General features: G+C 38.5%; 1 protein-coding gene across 1 annotated transcript in view; it reads right to left on the reverse strand.

The window, feature by feature from the left end:
• The window catches only part of GYS2 (glycogen synthase 2), a 51046-nt gene extending 49000 nt beyond the window's left edge, over positions 1-2046 (reverse strand). The window contains exon 1 of the mRNA XM_047067334.1: positions 1926-2046. Coding sequence (XP_046923290.1) covers positions 1926-2046 — 121 coding nt within the window. The remainder of the gene's footprint in view (positions 1-1925) is intronic.
• Positions 2047-17825: the final 15779 nt, after the last annotated feature.

Raw genomic sequence — 17825 nt, forward strand, 5'->3', positions numbered from 1 at the left:
GGGATTTTTTCCCTCTAATAAATCTTTTGTTTTCTTGGATGTAAATAGATTTCCTTGCTTGCCACAAAACATTGTGAGATACCAGGAGCGTATGACATTAACTTCATTCATGAATAAATGGATATTCAGGTAATTTAAAGGATGTTTTTTCAAAGTCTTAGAAATCTATGTCCCTTGACCATAAGTCCTGTGTTCTTTCATCTATAGGACATTTCCTTAGGCAATGGTTTTAATTTTTCATTCTTGTGTGGTAGTAAAAAGAGAAATGAGCTTAAAGAAGACCTAAATGCTAGTCCCAACCCTGCCATTTGCTTAATAATTTAATGCCTTAGATACCCATTTCATCTTTGAAATAGAGAAGTTGGATCATTGATCTCTAAGATGCCTCATATCACTGCCATGAGCTACACGGAAGTAAAAGTTCAAAGTAAATTTAAAGAAAACCTACATATATAATATTAGTGTATTGCCAAGGATGAACACAATAACTGTCCATTTATATAAAAATTTCTAAAAAATTAGGCTGTAATAAATATTAAAATAAAGATATGATGGAGATGATGTCAATGTTGGTAAATCACATTGTGGTTCCCTTTTCCACCAAAAAAACTTTTTTTTCTTTCCTTTGCATGGGAAACAAAAGAAAACAGGTTTCAAGGAAACTTAGGGCTAAAAACAAAATGTATTTATTCCTTCATTCAAAAGAAAAAAAAAATCCATTGAGCATTTTCTGTGTACCGGTACCATTCTAGGTCCTGAGATCAGCACACACGTCACCAAGATGTAAGGGATAACAGTTTTCACCAGTGTGTTCCCAGCGCCAGGAAACAATGCTCCATTAATGTTTGCTAAGTGGAGAGAAAAGAAGGAAAGAAGCAAGAAGAGGGGGCTCTGCTCAGGTGCTAGAACTCACACAGGGGTCTTCTGAACTGATTCCTGGTGCTAAAGAATCCCCCCAATTTTTCCAACAAGAAATATCCTTGAGTTCCCACCTACTCTGTAGATAAAAAAACCTTAATTTCAGGTGATAGCCTAGGATATGTATAATAGAGATGACTCTGTTCCAGGGAACTTTGGGCACATTCAAACACCTTGTGAGTGGAAAAAGAACATTAGAAAAAGCTCTTCATAAAACACTTTTCCATAATAAGATTTCTGTCCTCTTTGCCTCCATCTCATTAAACTACAGAAAGGAAGAATGTACTTTGTTCTCTCACATTCATTCTTGCATTTCTACTTAAGCAGAATTGATTTTTTATTTTTATTTTATGAATTTTATGAATGTACACACATGAGAACTTTGAACACTTAGCATAAGGTGAAAATAAGAACATATGTCAAATATAATTCCTCTAAGTTTGAAATACTCTCATTCTTCTTAATCGGAGCTCAATATAATACATTCTGAGCAGCTTCTAAGTTAAAACTTTAACTATAAGCTGATCTTGAGTTATTAGAAACATTATTAAGTATTTCACACAATCTTTAGCAGTGCATTCAAGTGCTTGGCATTAAAGTTTGCAATTGGTCCTGATCACATATGGTTTTCCTTAAAATAAAATACTTGTTTATGCTTTTTTGTTGAGAGAAATCATAAAACCAAAAAAGTAAATTACTATTATATTATAATATATATAATTATATATATAATATATTATTATTCCTGTTTTGTCATAACATGCATGTCAAATTTAATTTAAATGCACATTCCAACGACTGCTTTCAACTGTCTCCCTTCCACACAGCCCCATCTAAGTTATCATTGTCTGTTGAAATAGACAAGGTTAAATGTAACCTAAACTTATGTTCAGTTTGAATACTTCCCTCACTCACTGTCAGTTCATTCTCACTACAGTCCCCTGTGAAATCCTAATCTGCATTCTTCAACAATCTGCCAAAGAGCCACTTTCTAGGGCAGTACAAACCTTTATTGGTTACTTCCCAAGCGACTTCAAACAGCAGTAAATCCTCCACAGGAAGTTCTTCCACTTCCCACCGAGGAAGCCCGCTCAGGGATGTCACAGATAGAGATCGGCCTCGGAGCATTCTTTCTCTGGTCCTCTGAAACTTTTTTGAATCCCTTTTTCAATAAACTGTGATGCCAGTAGCGGTGTGTCGAGAGCCTTGCAGGGTCAGAGCTGGAAGATCTCAGGCTTGGGGAACTTATAGGTATAAACCAGTCAAGTGAAATCTCATGTGCTTCCCAGAGAACTCAGTTGAAGGAGGAAACCTTCTGTACAGTCTTTCTGGGCAGGTCCAGTGAGGACAGTATCTCCAATCAGTATCAACCTGACCAACTCAATCATACATAAAATCCTCAAGTTCTGGGCTTAGGTAAGCACCCCTTCAGATGGTGGAATCCTCATAGGCTGAGCACGACACAAGTCCCGACCTTTAGTCCTTGTCCTTTTGGCCAAACTCCTAGACTCATTCAGTCATCAATGCTTATTTCATCACTTCCAGAGTGATCCAAGATTAGCAATTCCCCTTATTAGGGTTGCAGACCATTTTAGATTACACATAGAATTCACTGGGACCATTTACAAACTTTCAATCCTTTTAGATTTCCTAAGTATTCTTTGAGTCTTATTTCTAGAGCATTAAAAAAAATCCTAGTTTTTGTAGTCTACATTTATAATCTAAATTTTGATGTTAGGCATAGATCTTGGTTCCCCCTTCTCTTAATTACTTTTCTCAAAAATTTCCCTATGAAAAAGTATAAATCCCAGGTGGTTTTGAGTACAACATGCAAGGAATGTAACTTTGATCAATGATGATTAAAAAGTAAAAAACTATCTCCAAAAGTTTAATCAGATCACCTCAGGATTGTTTCACTTATTCCCATCCTCAGCTCATTACTCTTTTTGAAATTCCTGGTCCTCAATTCTCATTTGGGGTTTTTGCTTCAAGTACCAGCATTCTCAACAACACATCATCTCCTAATGACCCTTCACGTAGACTTACGTAACTCTTTTGATCCTATAATTCCTAACAGAAGAACCCCCTTTGCCAATTATTTGCTTTTCTGTGGTGAATGCCATTTTAAAAATTTCTCCTTGAGTCAAGAGGAGTGAAATAAATGGAATCATACAAAATATGTCCATGGGATATATCTTCATCTATCCATGTTATGTGGATGAATCTTCTTCTTTCATGTGTAGCAGGGAGGGAAGGCAAGGAGAGACAGTAATTTATGTAGTAAGATTTGGAGAGGAATCAGAAAAAGTTTTCTGCTTTCTGTTTCCTTGAATATTCTCTTCAAAGATTTGTGCTGAAAACACAAATTGAGGGGCAGCTGGGTGGCTCAGTGGGTTAAGTATCTGACTCTTGATTTCAGCTCAGGTCATGATCTCATGGTGGTGAAAATGAGCCCCACATCAGGCTCTGTGCTGGGTGTGGAGCCTGCTTAATATTCTCTCTCTGCCCCCATCGCCCCACAACAAAAAATTTAAAAACAGTTTTTTTTAATAAAATAATAAAAACATTAAATGTTGAGCTGGGAGTGGAAAGAGAACAGTCAATCAGACAGAAAGGCAGGTGGAATTTCTCCAAGACGGCAGAAGGTCTCAAAAGTCCTGATCTCTAATTTCAAACTCACACTAACACTTTATCATTCAATGAAAATGAGGTAAGAGGACAATTAGGGAAAAAGGAAGACTTCTGTTTGGTTTGCTTAGTAGGTATTCCAGCAGAGGTCACTAGATACGTTTAGAAAACCACACATTTTGCTTTGACAGCATGTAATCTTCTTGTAAGTCTTTAGGATATTGAAGGCTTGATTAGCCTTTACCTGCATATCCAGAAAGAGTCAATTAATGTATTTATGGAACACCTATTATGTGCTATTATTCTGGAAGCTGAAGGTATTTTAATAAACAGTAAACAAGTCCTTGCCTTCATGTGGACAGATAGGCATCAATCTTGTTAACAACTGAACAATATTATTTCAGGTGTTACTAAGTTTGTGAAGAAGAAAAACTGCAAAGTGATAGTGCTATTCAATAGAAATGAGTGTCTTAGCTGGAGAGTGCTTGGAAGATTGTTCTGAGAAAATGATATTTGAATTGAGACACAAAGGATAAGAAAGAGGCAAAATGTTGAAGATCTGGAGGAAAAGGGAGCCCTAGCACATTGTTGGTGGGAATGTAAAGTGGTGTAGCCACTATGGAAAACAGTATGGAGGTTCTCAAAAGATTTAAAAAAAAAGTACTACAATATGATCAAGCAATTCTGCTTCTAGGTTTTTATCTGAAGGAAATGAAATCACTAACTCAAAAAGATATCAGCATTTTTGTGTTCATTTTACAGTATTATTTGCATTAGTTGAGACTAAAGATGATGTGTTTGTAGGATTTGGAAGTGCATCATATGAATATTTAACTTCTGAAAATTCAATTATATCTTCTAGACAAAAAGAAAACAGAAAGAACAAGAGAAAACAATTTAAATAGCTTGGGAGGATCCATGTGATGAGGAGAGAGGATGCCCCAAATGAGGGGGAACTAGGAAACCACATTTCCTACATTTGGTCTTTCCATAGTCTGAGTATCTCATTGGCTGAGTATCTCATGTTACTGAGGTTTGATATACATTTTTCCATTTGTATAATGGCTATAGAATCCAACCTCAGTAAAAATGGCTCCAATTAACTCTATGTAAAAGATAGTAGCAATTTGCTGTAGAGTAGTAATAGTGAAAGTAGAGAGAAGTAGGTAGTGGGATATGGGTAACAGTCGGCAGAACGTGGAATTGATTGGGTGTGGAAAAGTAAGGGTAGTTTGGTACCTACCAAAGAAGGCAGATGGTTAGGTAGTGGACTAAAGTAAGAAATATGGGGGGAAGAATAGATTTATTTGAGAAACTAGGTAATGACTTCAATTTTAGAAATGGCAAGTTTGAGATACCAGCCAGATGTAGAAAGTTAGATATTTTTGCCTCCTCAGAGCCTCAGACAAGAAGTCTGGGACACAGCTGGTAACTGAAGCCACGGGAGTAGTGAGATCTCAGGAAGAGGGAGTGCAGAGTGGGTAGGGTAGATCCGCCGGGAAGAGTAGGGTACATTGTTCCAGAAAGTTCAACTTTTATGGCAACAACGATGATATGGCGCCCTGAGTTGTACTTGGTACATACAGCACTGCATAAAAGGTACAATTATTTCTCAAAAATGGGGATTTCACACAAAACTTTGGATCTCTATGTTTCATTGAAAACAAAATCTAAACCCATTTTTCCTATTTTTTGACAAAGACAACAATCTGCTAGAGTAAATCTGTCCTTTTAACTGCCATCAGGGTCACCTTAGTCCCATGGGGCTATTTCACTCATTTACCCTGTCACATCTCTAGAAACACAGGAATCTTAACTTCTGATTCACTTTTTTTTCTGTGCATATTTGGAGTTGATGATCAGGAAATGGCCAAAGAAGGAGGAAGTAATAATTGTTAAATTAACATTGTAATCTAAATGGACAATGTCCACCCATCATATTCAAGACAATGAGAAGGATTTTTGACTTTGACTGTTGAGATTTTTTTTTAGAGACAGCGTAAACAGAGTCTTACTCAGACACCCAGGACATGTTTTTAGTGTAGACTTTTTGCTTTACTGTGCTGTCTTCTCTGGTTTTATTTTAATCTCTTCTTTAACTGAGTAGAGTATAAAAGATAAAGATATTCAGAAGGGTAGCTTTAGCCCCTTTAAATAAAGAGGTGAAAGAATGAGATTTTGAGCAAGAGAGGAGGCAGAGATATCTCTCTGGAAACAGTCACCCTGAGAAGTTCAATCACATTTTGTGATGTTTTTGTCAATGAACACCCCTCCTCCATTTCGCAGTAAATTTTCAGTAAAATCAATATGAGCGTTTTTTTAAAAATCAGATAAAAAATCAGAATCTGGAGCAAAGGTTTGTGAGGATGGGAGCAAAAGCTGCCAAGAGCAGGAAACAGATGCTGTATATTTACCAGAAGGTTGGTAGAAGAGCAACATAGTGGAATTGTTAAAAATGAGGGCTTTGGAGTTGGGCTCATCTCAGTGAGAAGTGGACTATTTACTAGCTTGTAACATAGGGGTGATAATATTTACTTCTTGACGATGTTGTGAGGATTAAATAAGAGAATGTACACATGTCTCTCCTACAATATCTTCAAAATCCTGCTTCTCAGGGTCCAGAGACTGCAATCTAGATGCATGAAGTTGACTGATGACAGCCCAGCTCAAGCTGCTAATCTCTCCCTCCTGCCCTGGTCTCAACTCAATATTTCTAACCTCCACACCAGTGTCCCTGCATCTACGTAGAGCTTGGAGGAAAGGGAGTCTAATGGCAGCCAACTAATGGTCTTCTAACTATGGGCTTACTTTTCTGATAATCTCCACCAATTCAGGATGTAAAATATTGGCAAATATTTTTACATAGTAATTTTATAGTAAACACAGATATGTATACTATGCCAAGGCTCATATATATATATATATATATATATATATATATATACATATACATATATGTGTGTGTGTGTGTGTGTGTATAAATGTAAATGTCAAAATGACAAGGGTAACAAATAATGTATGTGGTGATGTTAAATGAATTTCCTTCCCAAACGGTGTCATGGAAATAGTTGATTTAGTAATATTTATTTGTTTGTTTGCTTTTGATATAATGAAAGAAACTGTAATGGTAGTACGGCCATTGCACTAGATCAGTTTCTGCTGGGCAGAACACCTGTTAGTAATCACCCACTTTCCCTTCCTTGTCAAGGCTCAGCGTAGTTAGGCAAACATACACAACTTGATGAAACCAGCAGTACATGAGACCCCAATTAATTCTTTTACCATCAATGTTCATCAGATGTCTCCTTGAGATCAGATATTTTTTTGATTTAGCCATTTATATCGACCTAACAAATCTCCATTTTGTGTGCAGAAGGCATAAGATCTTGTTCTCATTAAATACAAGTCTTGGATTTGATGGAGTCAGAACAAAAGGAAAAGTCATAATAGTCATAGACATTACCTCGCCCTGTTTATAAACACAATTCCATGGGAAAATCAGATTTTAAAATTTAATGTTAGATTATATTCACATTTAAAGTTTTTTTGGGGGGGGCGCCTGGGTGGCTCAGTCGGTTCAGCGTCCTTCAGCTCAGGTCATGATCTCGCGGTTCGTGAGTTCAAGCCCCGCGTCAGGCTCTGTGCTGATGGCTCAGAGCCTGGAGCCTGTTTCAGAGTCTGTGTCTCCCTCTCTCTCTGACCCTCCCCCGTTCGTGCTCTGTCTTTCTCTGTCTCAAAAATAAATAAACATTAAAAAAAATTAAAAAAAAATAAAGTTTTTTTTTTTAAATCATATCTTTCACAAGACCAGTAGAGAGTTTCTCAATCACTACACTTGGAAGAGAAGTGTTACTTTATGTAGTTGGCAATTCCACTTGCACTTTGACTAGAAAACAAGTCGTTCTTTTAACACTGAAGTGGCTCCCAAGGAATACTGTAGAGTCATTTTCCTGATAAGTGATTATAAAACTCTTTAGTATTGGGGCACCTGGGTGGCTCAGTTGGTTATGCATCCAACTCTTGATCTCAGCTCGGGCCTTGATGTCAGGGTCATGAGTTCAAGCCCTGTGTTGGACTCCATGGTGGGCATGGAGACTACTTTAAAAAAAATTGGTGTTGATGTAGACTGGAAGGTTAAGAAGAGGAAAGGGGTATAGAAGGGTATTAGAATGCCAAAAGATTTCTTTCTAAACCCATGCACTAGCCTACAGATGACAAATATGTTCTATTTGTTTTAACAGCTCTTCCTAACACAGTGCAATGAAGATAGGTATGCATGGGAGTATATGCTTCATCATTACTGATATCTTAATAATTAAGAGCATGGGTTTGATTATCAGGCTGGTGTGTGTGTGTGTGTGTGTGTGTGTGTGTGTGAGATCCCAGGCAATTACTTTAAATGAAGTCAGTGTTTCATCAAACATGTGTATAACCATGTAGTTAAATCCATAAATGATTGAATAAATCAGTGATAAATTAATGAATGGTTGATTAAAGGTAATGCTGTTCTGTTACTTAATAGGTCATGTTAACTTTATTATGGGAAAAGAAATACATTTTCCTTCATATTTTTTTAGAGATGTTACTTAGAAAGATCAGCTTTGCTTGAAGAACCAAAAGTTCATTTCATGAATAAAAACAAACTTTAAAAATGCTTCCTTTTTATGGGCACCTCAGTGGTTCAGTCAGTTGAGTGTCTGCCTTAGGTCATGATCTCATGGTTCTTGGTTCTTAAGTTTGAGCCCTGCCTGGGGCTCACTGCTGTCAGTGCAAAGCTTGCTTCAGATCCTCTAATCCCTCTCTCTCTGTCCCTCCCACCCCCCATCTCAAAAATAAATAAACGTGAAAAAACTAGAAAGCTTCCTTTTTAGAATATGTACTAAATTGGTTTTCCCATTAATCCTGGGAATATGGCCACCTGACAGAGAACACATTTCTCAGCTTTCTGCAGACCAGGTGTAGACATGCAACTAATTTTTTACCAAAGGAAGGTGAACGGATTGATTTGTGTCCCTGATTTCAGTTTTCCCCCAAATGCCATAATTCATAAAAAATATTTTCTCCGTGAAAATATATCATATAATACCATAATTAGATAAATAGTAGTTCTTATATAAAGGGTAACATATTCCTTAGGGTGAACCAATCAGGAAATACAAAGTAACTGCAGTACCAGCAGGTATCTCTCAGGTAAGTTCAGGAAATTAATAATCAGAATATAAACATGCAGTTTCTTTTTTTTTTAGGAATTATTCCGTTTATTAGATGAATTTTTGTGTGTCAGTCTGAGTACTCCCAGAAGCACGTGCCAAGACAGAATTAAGTGTGTAAGGATTTTATTAGGTAAAACAAAGGTGAGGGGAAATATGGAGGGATCTGGAGAAGTCAGGGAGGGCAACTTCAACCCTGAGACAGAGAAGAGGAAGATCACTATGCAGTCTATGGCCAACCTCAGAGGAATCTTGTGTCTCCCGAGAAGAAGGTGCTGTGACCAGTGATTGGCTTGGGAGCAGTCCCTGGGAAGCTGGCTTCAGCGCAAAGTGTGCAGCATGCAGTTTCTTTTTTCTTTTTCTTTTCTTTTTTTTTTTCAATTTATTTATTTATTTTGAGGAGAGCACGGGAGAGAGAGCAAGCGAGCACAGAAGCACAAGTCGGGGAGGGGCAGAGAGAGGGAAAGAGTCCCAAGCAGGCTGTGTCCCTGGGGAGCCCCATGCATGGTGCTCCATCTCAGGAACCCGTGAGATCATGACTTGAGTTGAAATCAAGAGTGAACTGTTTAACCGACTGAGCCAGCCAGGTGCCCCAGCATGTAGTATCTTCTGAAATAACCAAGGTAAACAGGAAGAATTAAAAATTAAAAGCAATCTGTTATCTCACTGGCAATTAGACTAGCAGTTCTTACCTTCAGGGGAGAGATGGGCAAATAGACAGAAACAAGTTAGATTATGCAATTAAAACCAGATGTTGAGGAGCACCTGTCTGGCTCAGTCAGTGGAGTGTACAACTTTTGATCTCAGTGTCATGAGTTTGAGCCCCTCATGGGGGACAGAGATTTTTAAAAAATAAATAAACTTTAAAAAACAACTGATGTTGAGTCCTTAAGTCCTAGACCAAATTAATGTCTGGATTGAAATTCAAAGATACTGTTGTTGTTGTTGTTGTTGTTGTTGTTGTTGTTATTTTCTGAAAGCATTTATTATCTCAACTTTGCAACTGGCTAAAATTAGGACTTGATTCAAGAATAGAACATACAGCTTTCACAAGAAGATTTGTGGAAAAATAGAAAAAGACCTTGAAAGTTGTTTTGAAAGTTTATTTAGTTGCACACTATGCAAATCTTAATTAGAAATTTTAAAAATCTAAATATTTTATAAAGCAAAAAGTCTACATGTTTGCAACTAAATGAATTCTACAAAGAAGTTTTGTTTTGTTTTGTTTTTAGTTTTTTTTTAGTTTTTGCTCACTACTGGTTCAATATCTGGCACCGTTCATCACACCACAGGAGCTCTGGGGACATACTGAGATATATGTATCAGTCTATGGGATACAATTTTGTCTTAATTTTTGTAGACTGTTAGAAACTCACCTTTATCAAAATGCATCATTTAAAATAAAAAATGCTGTCTTCTTCAGGAAGGAACAGGGAAGTTTGTAGAATAACAGGAAGAAAAAGTAGTTATCTATCCTAAACACATTTCTTACTCTTTTGATTTTTTTTTTTTTTGAGGACTTCAGAAGATTCTAATGGCTAGGCTTTTACTCTGATAATTATTTGCTAGAATGATATTTTTGGAACTACATCTTCATGGAGACTTGACCTTAAAACTGTCTGAAAGATCAGGTAGAAAGGAATCCATCTCTCCTGGTGCAATGAATTTATTCTCCAGAGTCAGCAAATGACACCGCAATTGGACTAGCGAAAACAAAATTCTCTGAGAAAGACTGCTAACCCAGTGTCCTTACTCTGGATAGCAGAAGACTGAGTGCAAATCAAACAGCATTGACCCAGTTGAGATACGTAATGCTTATCAATCTCTGGAGGGCTTCCCTAACTAGGATTTAATGAAGAAAACAGGGTTAGGTAAGAATGAGTGAATTCACATTATGCCATTAATAATATGAACAATTTTTAAACACTTAACTGAAGCCTAATCTATACAGCAAAAACAAATGATAATTTTGTTATTAGTTTCTAGTTTCTTCCTTGCAAGAAACGCTGAAACCCTTAGGTAGTTGTGGCTGGTAGAAAAGTCATTCTTCTCATTATTTCTAGATCTTCTTTTGAGATACCTGGGTTTTACTGATGCTTTCCCTAAAGTTTCTTATCAATTACTCTCATGATATTGTCTACTGGGGATCATTACGTCTCTCAAGAGCCTGTTTCTCTCTGCTGCCTCTGTTGCTACCATGGTCCAAGTCACCCTCAGTTATAACCTGTTAACTTCTTATTCCTCCCACCTACACCCCCCCCCCCACACACACATCACGTCAGCTCTTCTTCCTGTAGCATACACACAATCTACTTTCTACGCAGCAACTAGAGTGATCATTTTAATAGGAAAATTGCAACATCTCATCTAATTCTAATGTACTAGGATAATCCACCACCACCAAAACAACCACCACCCCTTTAAACCTTCATTCCACCACGCAAAAGCATCAATTCATTCAGATTCTGCTGGGGGTTCAGGTAATTTCATATTGGGAAGAACAGATATTGTTACAATGTTGTCTTCTCACCCAGGAATATAAAATATCTCTGTGTTCAAGTCTTTTCATTGGTAAATTTTGTAACATAAAATTATTCCATTATAATTTATAATAGTAATTTTATAATTTTTATACGAGATTTTACTTTTATTTTGCTTTTCTTGTTTAATTTATTCATATGTATTTTAAAGCCTTTATCATTAATGTGACATGTGAGAGGAGGGTTTTTTTCACTTCCATTTTGAATTTTTCTAGGATAAAAGAAAGCCATCAGTGTTTATATAGTTAGTTTGTATCTGCCATCCTATTCAATTGTCATATTAGCACTGATAGGTTTTTAAATGCTGCTTCTTGGATTGTTTAGGTAGGCAGTCATCTAAAACAGTAATTCCTTCCCAGTATCTATAACCCATTTCATTTTTGTTTGGTTGCAATAGCTGGAATATGCCAAACATTGCCAAATAACAATGACAAACATCTATAATGTTTTACTGACTTTAATGACACTACTTTTAGTATTTCAATATAGTATTTGCTATTGACCTGTAAAATATAGCCTTTTTCATGTTGAGTAGGTTTACTTAATTTTCTCTTATTTTTACTGTATCAATTCTGCTTCTTTTATTCAATTTGTTAATTTCAGATACAGCGTTTTATTTTAAAGAATTTCCTGGGTTGTGTTTAACATCGATCTTCCAGAGCCACCTGGGTGCCTCAGTTGGTTAAGCAACGGGCTCTTGATTTCGGGTCAGGTCATGATCTCACCAAGGTGAAATTCAGCCCCACGTGGGGCTCTGCAACAGCAGCATGGAGCCTGCTTTGGATTCTCTCTCTCTCTCTCTCTCTCTCTCTCTCTGCCCTTCCCCTGCTAGCACATGCGCACTCTCTCAAAATAAAATAAATAAGACTTAGGAAAAAAAAGAAAAAGAGATTCTTTCTTGCCAGAGTCCAGCTCCAGTAGGTCCAGGGGTTCCCGAAGGATGAATGGTGTCCATGAAAATAACAAATGGACACAGACAACAACAGTGTGTTAGACTGGCCACTTTATTGTGGCAAACGTGGCATTATGTTTGTTAGCAATTTCCTTGTAGCGTGTGTCATCTATGTTTCTCGGCATTACCTAATTCTAAAAATGTTCCTTTGTGTAATCACCCATTAAGGAACTTCATGGTTATTTCTTTGTAACATTCCCTTCTGCCCTTTGTTTATTGATTAATTTCCTCATATTATTTTCATTATGTATCTACATTTATTTATAGTTTATAAGGCATTTGCTTTGCTATTTTCATGAAAGGTCATCTAGCTCTCAACACCTCAAGTGGAACATTTACAGGGACATGACTTCTTAATTTTTCCTTTGAACCATTTGCGGTACAAGGAACAAAAGTATTCTCTTTCGTCTGGGGTGCCAGGAGGGAGCCAAGAGGGCCCTGGGAACCCACGCCTTATGCATTCCCAGAGACAATGTATACCTAGGAACTAATGAACCATTCTGTACCTTCACCCACCAGGTCCAATTATCATCTGGAATGTCTCCTGGGGGCCAAGTGGGCCTAGGGGTTGGAGTAACTTTTATCCATGGATACATTCCTTTGTTGGTGGAGTGGGGATTTCAAACCCATTTGTCCCCCTCCTTGGCTGGGAAATATATGGGGGCTATCCCTTCTTTAGGTAGGGGACGGGCAGGTGGGGGTGGCACCAGCTGAATATAAGGTTTCTTTTTTGTCCTGGGGGTCGTCCCCGGAAAATATCCCCGAGTTTGCCCCCATGGGTTTATTTTGAATCATCAGTGTCAATTGGACCACGGGGATGGCCATGATGAGTAACAGGAGGGATACCAGTAGCTTCCCATTCGGAGGGGCGCTGTGCATTGCCCTTCTGCCAACCACCCGGGCTGTGCCATCAGGAAAGCTGAATGGATCAGCTCCCAGCACTTTCTCTCCCTTTGCTCCTCCTTTTCTCTGACATGTGAGCGCCCACACTCTCTCTAAAACAGTAATAACAATAACAATAACATCAGTCTTCCACATTAACGTTTAGGCAGTAATTTCTAATTCTAACATACTAGGATAAATCCACCACTACCAAAACAACCACCACCCCCTCAAACCTTCATTCCACCACACAAAAGCATCAATTCATTGAGATTCTGCTAGGAGTTCAGGTGATTTCATATTGGGAAGAACAGATATTGTTACAATGCTGTCTTCCCACCCAGGAACATAAAATATCTAATGTCTATCTGTTGTGGTCACTTCTGTATCTCTACACCTAGCAAATCACCTGACCTATTATAGGCACTCCAGAAATAGTTCCGGAAATAACAGATGAATGAGGGTCTCCATAGCTTCCTAAAGAGTTTGCGGCTAATTATTGTCCGAGGAACATTTTCTTATGTAATTTTAATATGTGTGCTCTGTGATATCTGGGCAGCTTCTTGTGATTTTGCCATTTTTGTGTTCAACACTCCTTGGCAAAAATGGATCACTTTTTGAAAGAAGAATAATTTCCTCACTGGGGTCTGACATTAAAAAAAAAAAAAAAGATTCTCCCATTGGGCAAAAGCATAATCATCTTTTGTTGATTATTACTAGTTTAGAGCTTAACAATTTCATGTCACTGAATGATTCATTCTAAACCAAGTTCAGCCAGGTTTGAAGGCAATGGATATCATTACTGACAGTCTTCCCTGACTCCTCCTCTTTTCCATCTACATTCCCCATACCAAACCTCATAGAATCAAACATTTCTAAAGAACTTGGTTGTGTCAGCCAATGTGCTAGATAGTTTACGTCTTTTGAGTATTTTGTTCTCATAGCAATCCTGGTGGGAAGTACCAATATGCATGCACATTTTACAGAAATGAAAATCAAGACTGAGGTTAATGAACTGGTTTAAAGTCATGCTGACAAGTGTTAGAGCCATGATTCATGTCAGGCAGTCCGGCTCTAGAATCTGCACTCCTGACACTGTGGCCTAACCCCTGCTCATTGCTCTTAGTGTTATCAGTGCAGCCTTGCAAATATCTCCAGCCTTCTCCCGTTTCTCTACTTCTCCATCACCACAACCCGGGGTAAGTTACAATCATCTCTTGTAATAGTTTCCAGGATCCACTCTTGCCACTTGGAAACCAAAGTGCTTTTTGAAAATGCAAATCCGATCAAGTCATACTCAGACTCAAAACACTCGATTGCCTCCAAATTCTTAGACTAAGTATTCAGATCCTAAACCTGTATGACAGGATTTTGTAGAATATAGTAAATGCGTATTTCTGCAGCTCTCTCTCTCTCTCTCTCTCTCTCTTTTTTTTTCTGAATCCCAGCTACACTGGCTTTCTTCCAGTTTCTTGAATAAGCCATGACCCTTTCGACCTCATAGCCTTTGTACATGCTGTGCTCTCTTCCTGGAATGCTCTGCTTCTCTTTCACCATCAGATCTAATGTAACTGTCCCAGAGAGAAGCTTTCTGTGGTTCCCTAAATAGGGCAGGTTCCTCTGTTAAAAGTCCTTGTTAGCATCCTGCAATTTTCCCTCATAATACTTAACACAGTTTGTGATTATATGTTTCTAGTTGTGTGATTATTTGATTAGTGTCTTTTTCCCTACTATGTTTCATGCCTGTTGCCTTCCACTCTTTTTTTAGAGCCTGTCACAGTGCATGGTACATAAGCACTCAATCAAAATTACTGACTAGATTCATGAATGTGTACCTGTTTCTGGGGGCACAGGCAGAATTCTTCATATTTAGGCACTTAAAGCAAGATTAGGCAAATTTCAGTCATCAAGCATGGGTAAAATGTTGAAATGTCACAGTTGCAAAAATACTGAGTATTTCTCTAAGGAAAAGATAGAAGATTTGGAAAGGATTGAAGGAAAGAAGAAGGGAAAGAAGGCTTTCTAACCCAGCCCTATCATGGAAGAAAGTCGAACGCACTTTTCAGGACAAGAAACTCTGCCTTCTTGGGGACAATCCCTCCTTCAGGAAATGATGCATTTCTTCCCTGTGACAAGCATCTCCATACATCCTAGCATCATGGCAGTCAGTTCTCAGGTTAAGGAATTGAGGAAGAGGAGGGGAGAGATTACTTATCTTTATAAAACATATTTATGTCAATGAATGTCCTTCTTTAGAGAGTTTAATGAGTATGTTATTCTTACATCCAAAAACCCTGAAAGATCATAACTATTCAAATAGCCTAAATATTGTCAGCATTCACTGTAGATTTCTTTCTTTCCTTCTTTCTTTCTTTCTTTCTTTTAATTTTTTAATGTTTACTTTTGAGAGAGAGAGACAGCACAAGCGAGGGAGGGGCAGAGAGAAAGGGGAGACACAGAATTCAAAGCGGGCTCCATGCTCTGAGCTGTCAGCACAGAGCCTGATGCAGGGCTCGAACTCAAGAACGGTGCGATCATGACCGGAGCCAACGAAAGGAGCCACCTAGGCGCCCCTCACTGTAGACTTCTAGATGCTCAGTGCGTTGCACCACCACAACTTCCTGTAGCGAATATCTCTGTGGAAGTAAGCCCCTGCCACTGGCTCCCGTCTCCTCATCTAACACTCAGAACTGGGAATCTGATGCTCCAGCGACACCAGGCTGCACTTCAAAGCCCCTCCCAATCCCCCCCCACTCCCCACCCCCACCCCCCCCCCACCCCCCGCACAGTGATGTGACCTGTTTCTTTTCCTGTGTGCTTCCAGTTCCTCTCTCCTCTGGCTGGCTTAGTGAGTCCGCTGCTCATTATGCACTTGGCCAACTCCTCTCTCATCCTCTAGGTGTCACTAGACCAACGTTTTTTTAGGCTCCACTTTCCTAGGTTATGGTAACTATTCCTCCCTGATGCTTCTTTAATGTCCTGTGCCGATTCTCTGGCTACATTTGTCATACTGCGTTTTATAACATTTTTCTGTTTGCATAACAAGTCTTGTTTCTTAACAAGACTGTCGAAAGTGGCACTGTCTTGTTTTCATCTTTGAATCCCAGTCCCGAGCACAATATCTGGAGCATAATTGTCAAGAATTCTGGAGGTTTTGCTTGCAGTGGCCTTTTATGCAGTTGTATTTACTTATGATATACATTTTTATACAATATTTCAAATGGTTTACAATGATACATTCAATAACAGGAAAATACCACAATTTTGAAGAAGGGTTAAAAAAAGAATAATAAGAACATGGATAAAGGATACTTAGGAATAAAGTTAAAACTGGATGCCATCATAAGTAAAACTTCTTTTTTTTTTAATATATGAAATTTATTGTCAAATTGGTTTCCATACAACACCCAGTGCTCATCCCAAAAGGTGCCCTCCTCAATACCCATCACCCACCCTCCCCTCCCTCCCACCCCCCATCAACCCTCAGTTTGTTCTCAGTTTTTAACAGTCTCTTATGCTTTGGCTCTCTCCCACTCTAACGTCTTTTTTTTTTTTTCCTTCCCCTCCCCCATGGGTTCCTGTTGAGTTTCTCAGGATCCACATAAGAGTGAAAACATATGGTATCTGTCTTTCTCTATATGGCTTATTTCACTTAGCATCACACTCTCCAGTTCCATCCACGTTGCTACAAAAGGCCATATTTCATTTTTTCTCATTGCCATGTAGTATTCCATTGCGTATATAAACCACAATTTCTTTATCCATTCATCACTTGATGGACATTTAGGCTCTTTCCATAATTTGGCTATTGTTGAGAGTGCTGCTATGAACATTGGGGTACAATTGACCCTATGCATCAGTACTCCTGTATCCCTTGGATAAATTCCTAGCAGTGCTATTGCTGGGTCATAGGGTAGGTCTATTTTTAATTTTCTGAGGAACCTCCACACTGCTTTCCAGAGCGGCTGCACCAATTTGCATTCCCACCAACAGTGCAAGAGGGTTCCCGTTTCTCCACATCCTCTCCAGCATCTATAGTTTCCTGATTTGTTCATTTTGGCCACTCTGACTGGCATGAGGTGATATCTGAGTGTGGTTTTGATTTGTATTTCCCTGATAAGGAGCGACGCTGAACATCTTTTCATGTGCCTGTTGGCCATCCGGATGTCTTCTTTAGAGAAGTGTCTATTCATGTTTTCTGCCCATTTCTTCACTGGATTATTTGTTTTTCGGGTGTGGAGTTTGGTGAGCTCTTTATAGATTTTGGATACTAGCCCTTTGTCCGATATGTCATTTGCAAATATCTTTTCCCATTCCGTTGGTTGCCTTTTAGTTTTGTTGGTTGTTTCCTTTGCTGTGCAGAAGCTTTTTATCTTCATAAGGTCCCAGTAATTCACTTTTGCTTTTAATTCCCTTGCCCGTGGGGATGTGTCGAGTAAGAGATTGCTACGGCTGAGGTCAGAGAGGTCTTTTCCTGCTTTCTCCTCTAAGGTTTTGATGATTTCCTGTCTCACTTTCAGGTCCTTTATCCATTTTGAGTTTATTTTTGTGAATGGTGTGAGAAAGTGGTCTAGTTTCAACCTTCTGCATGTTGCTGTCCAGTTCTCCCAGCACCATTTGTTAAAGAGGCTGTCTTTTTTCCATTGGATGTTCTTTCCTGCTTTGTCAAAGACGAGTTGGGCATACGTTTGTGGG

Source organism: Lynx rufus, unplaced genomic scaffold, assembly GCF_022079265.1.
Source record: "Lynx rufus isolate CCGP_SWC_20201006 ecotype Redwood Valley unplaced genomic scaffold, mLynRuf1.p SCAF_7, whole genome shotgun sequence".
NCBI lineage: Eukaryota > Metazoa > Chordata > Mammalia > Carnivora > Felidae > Lynx > Lynx rufus.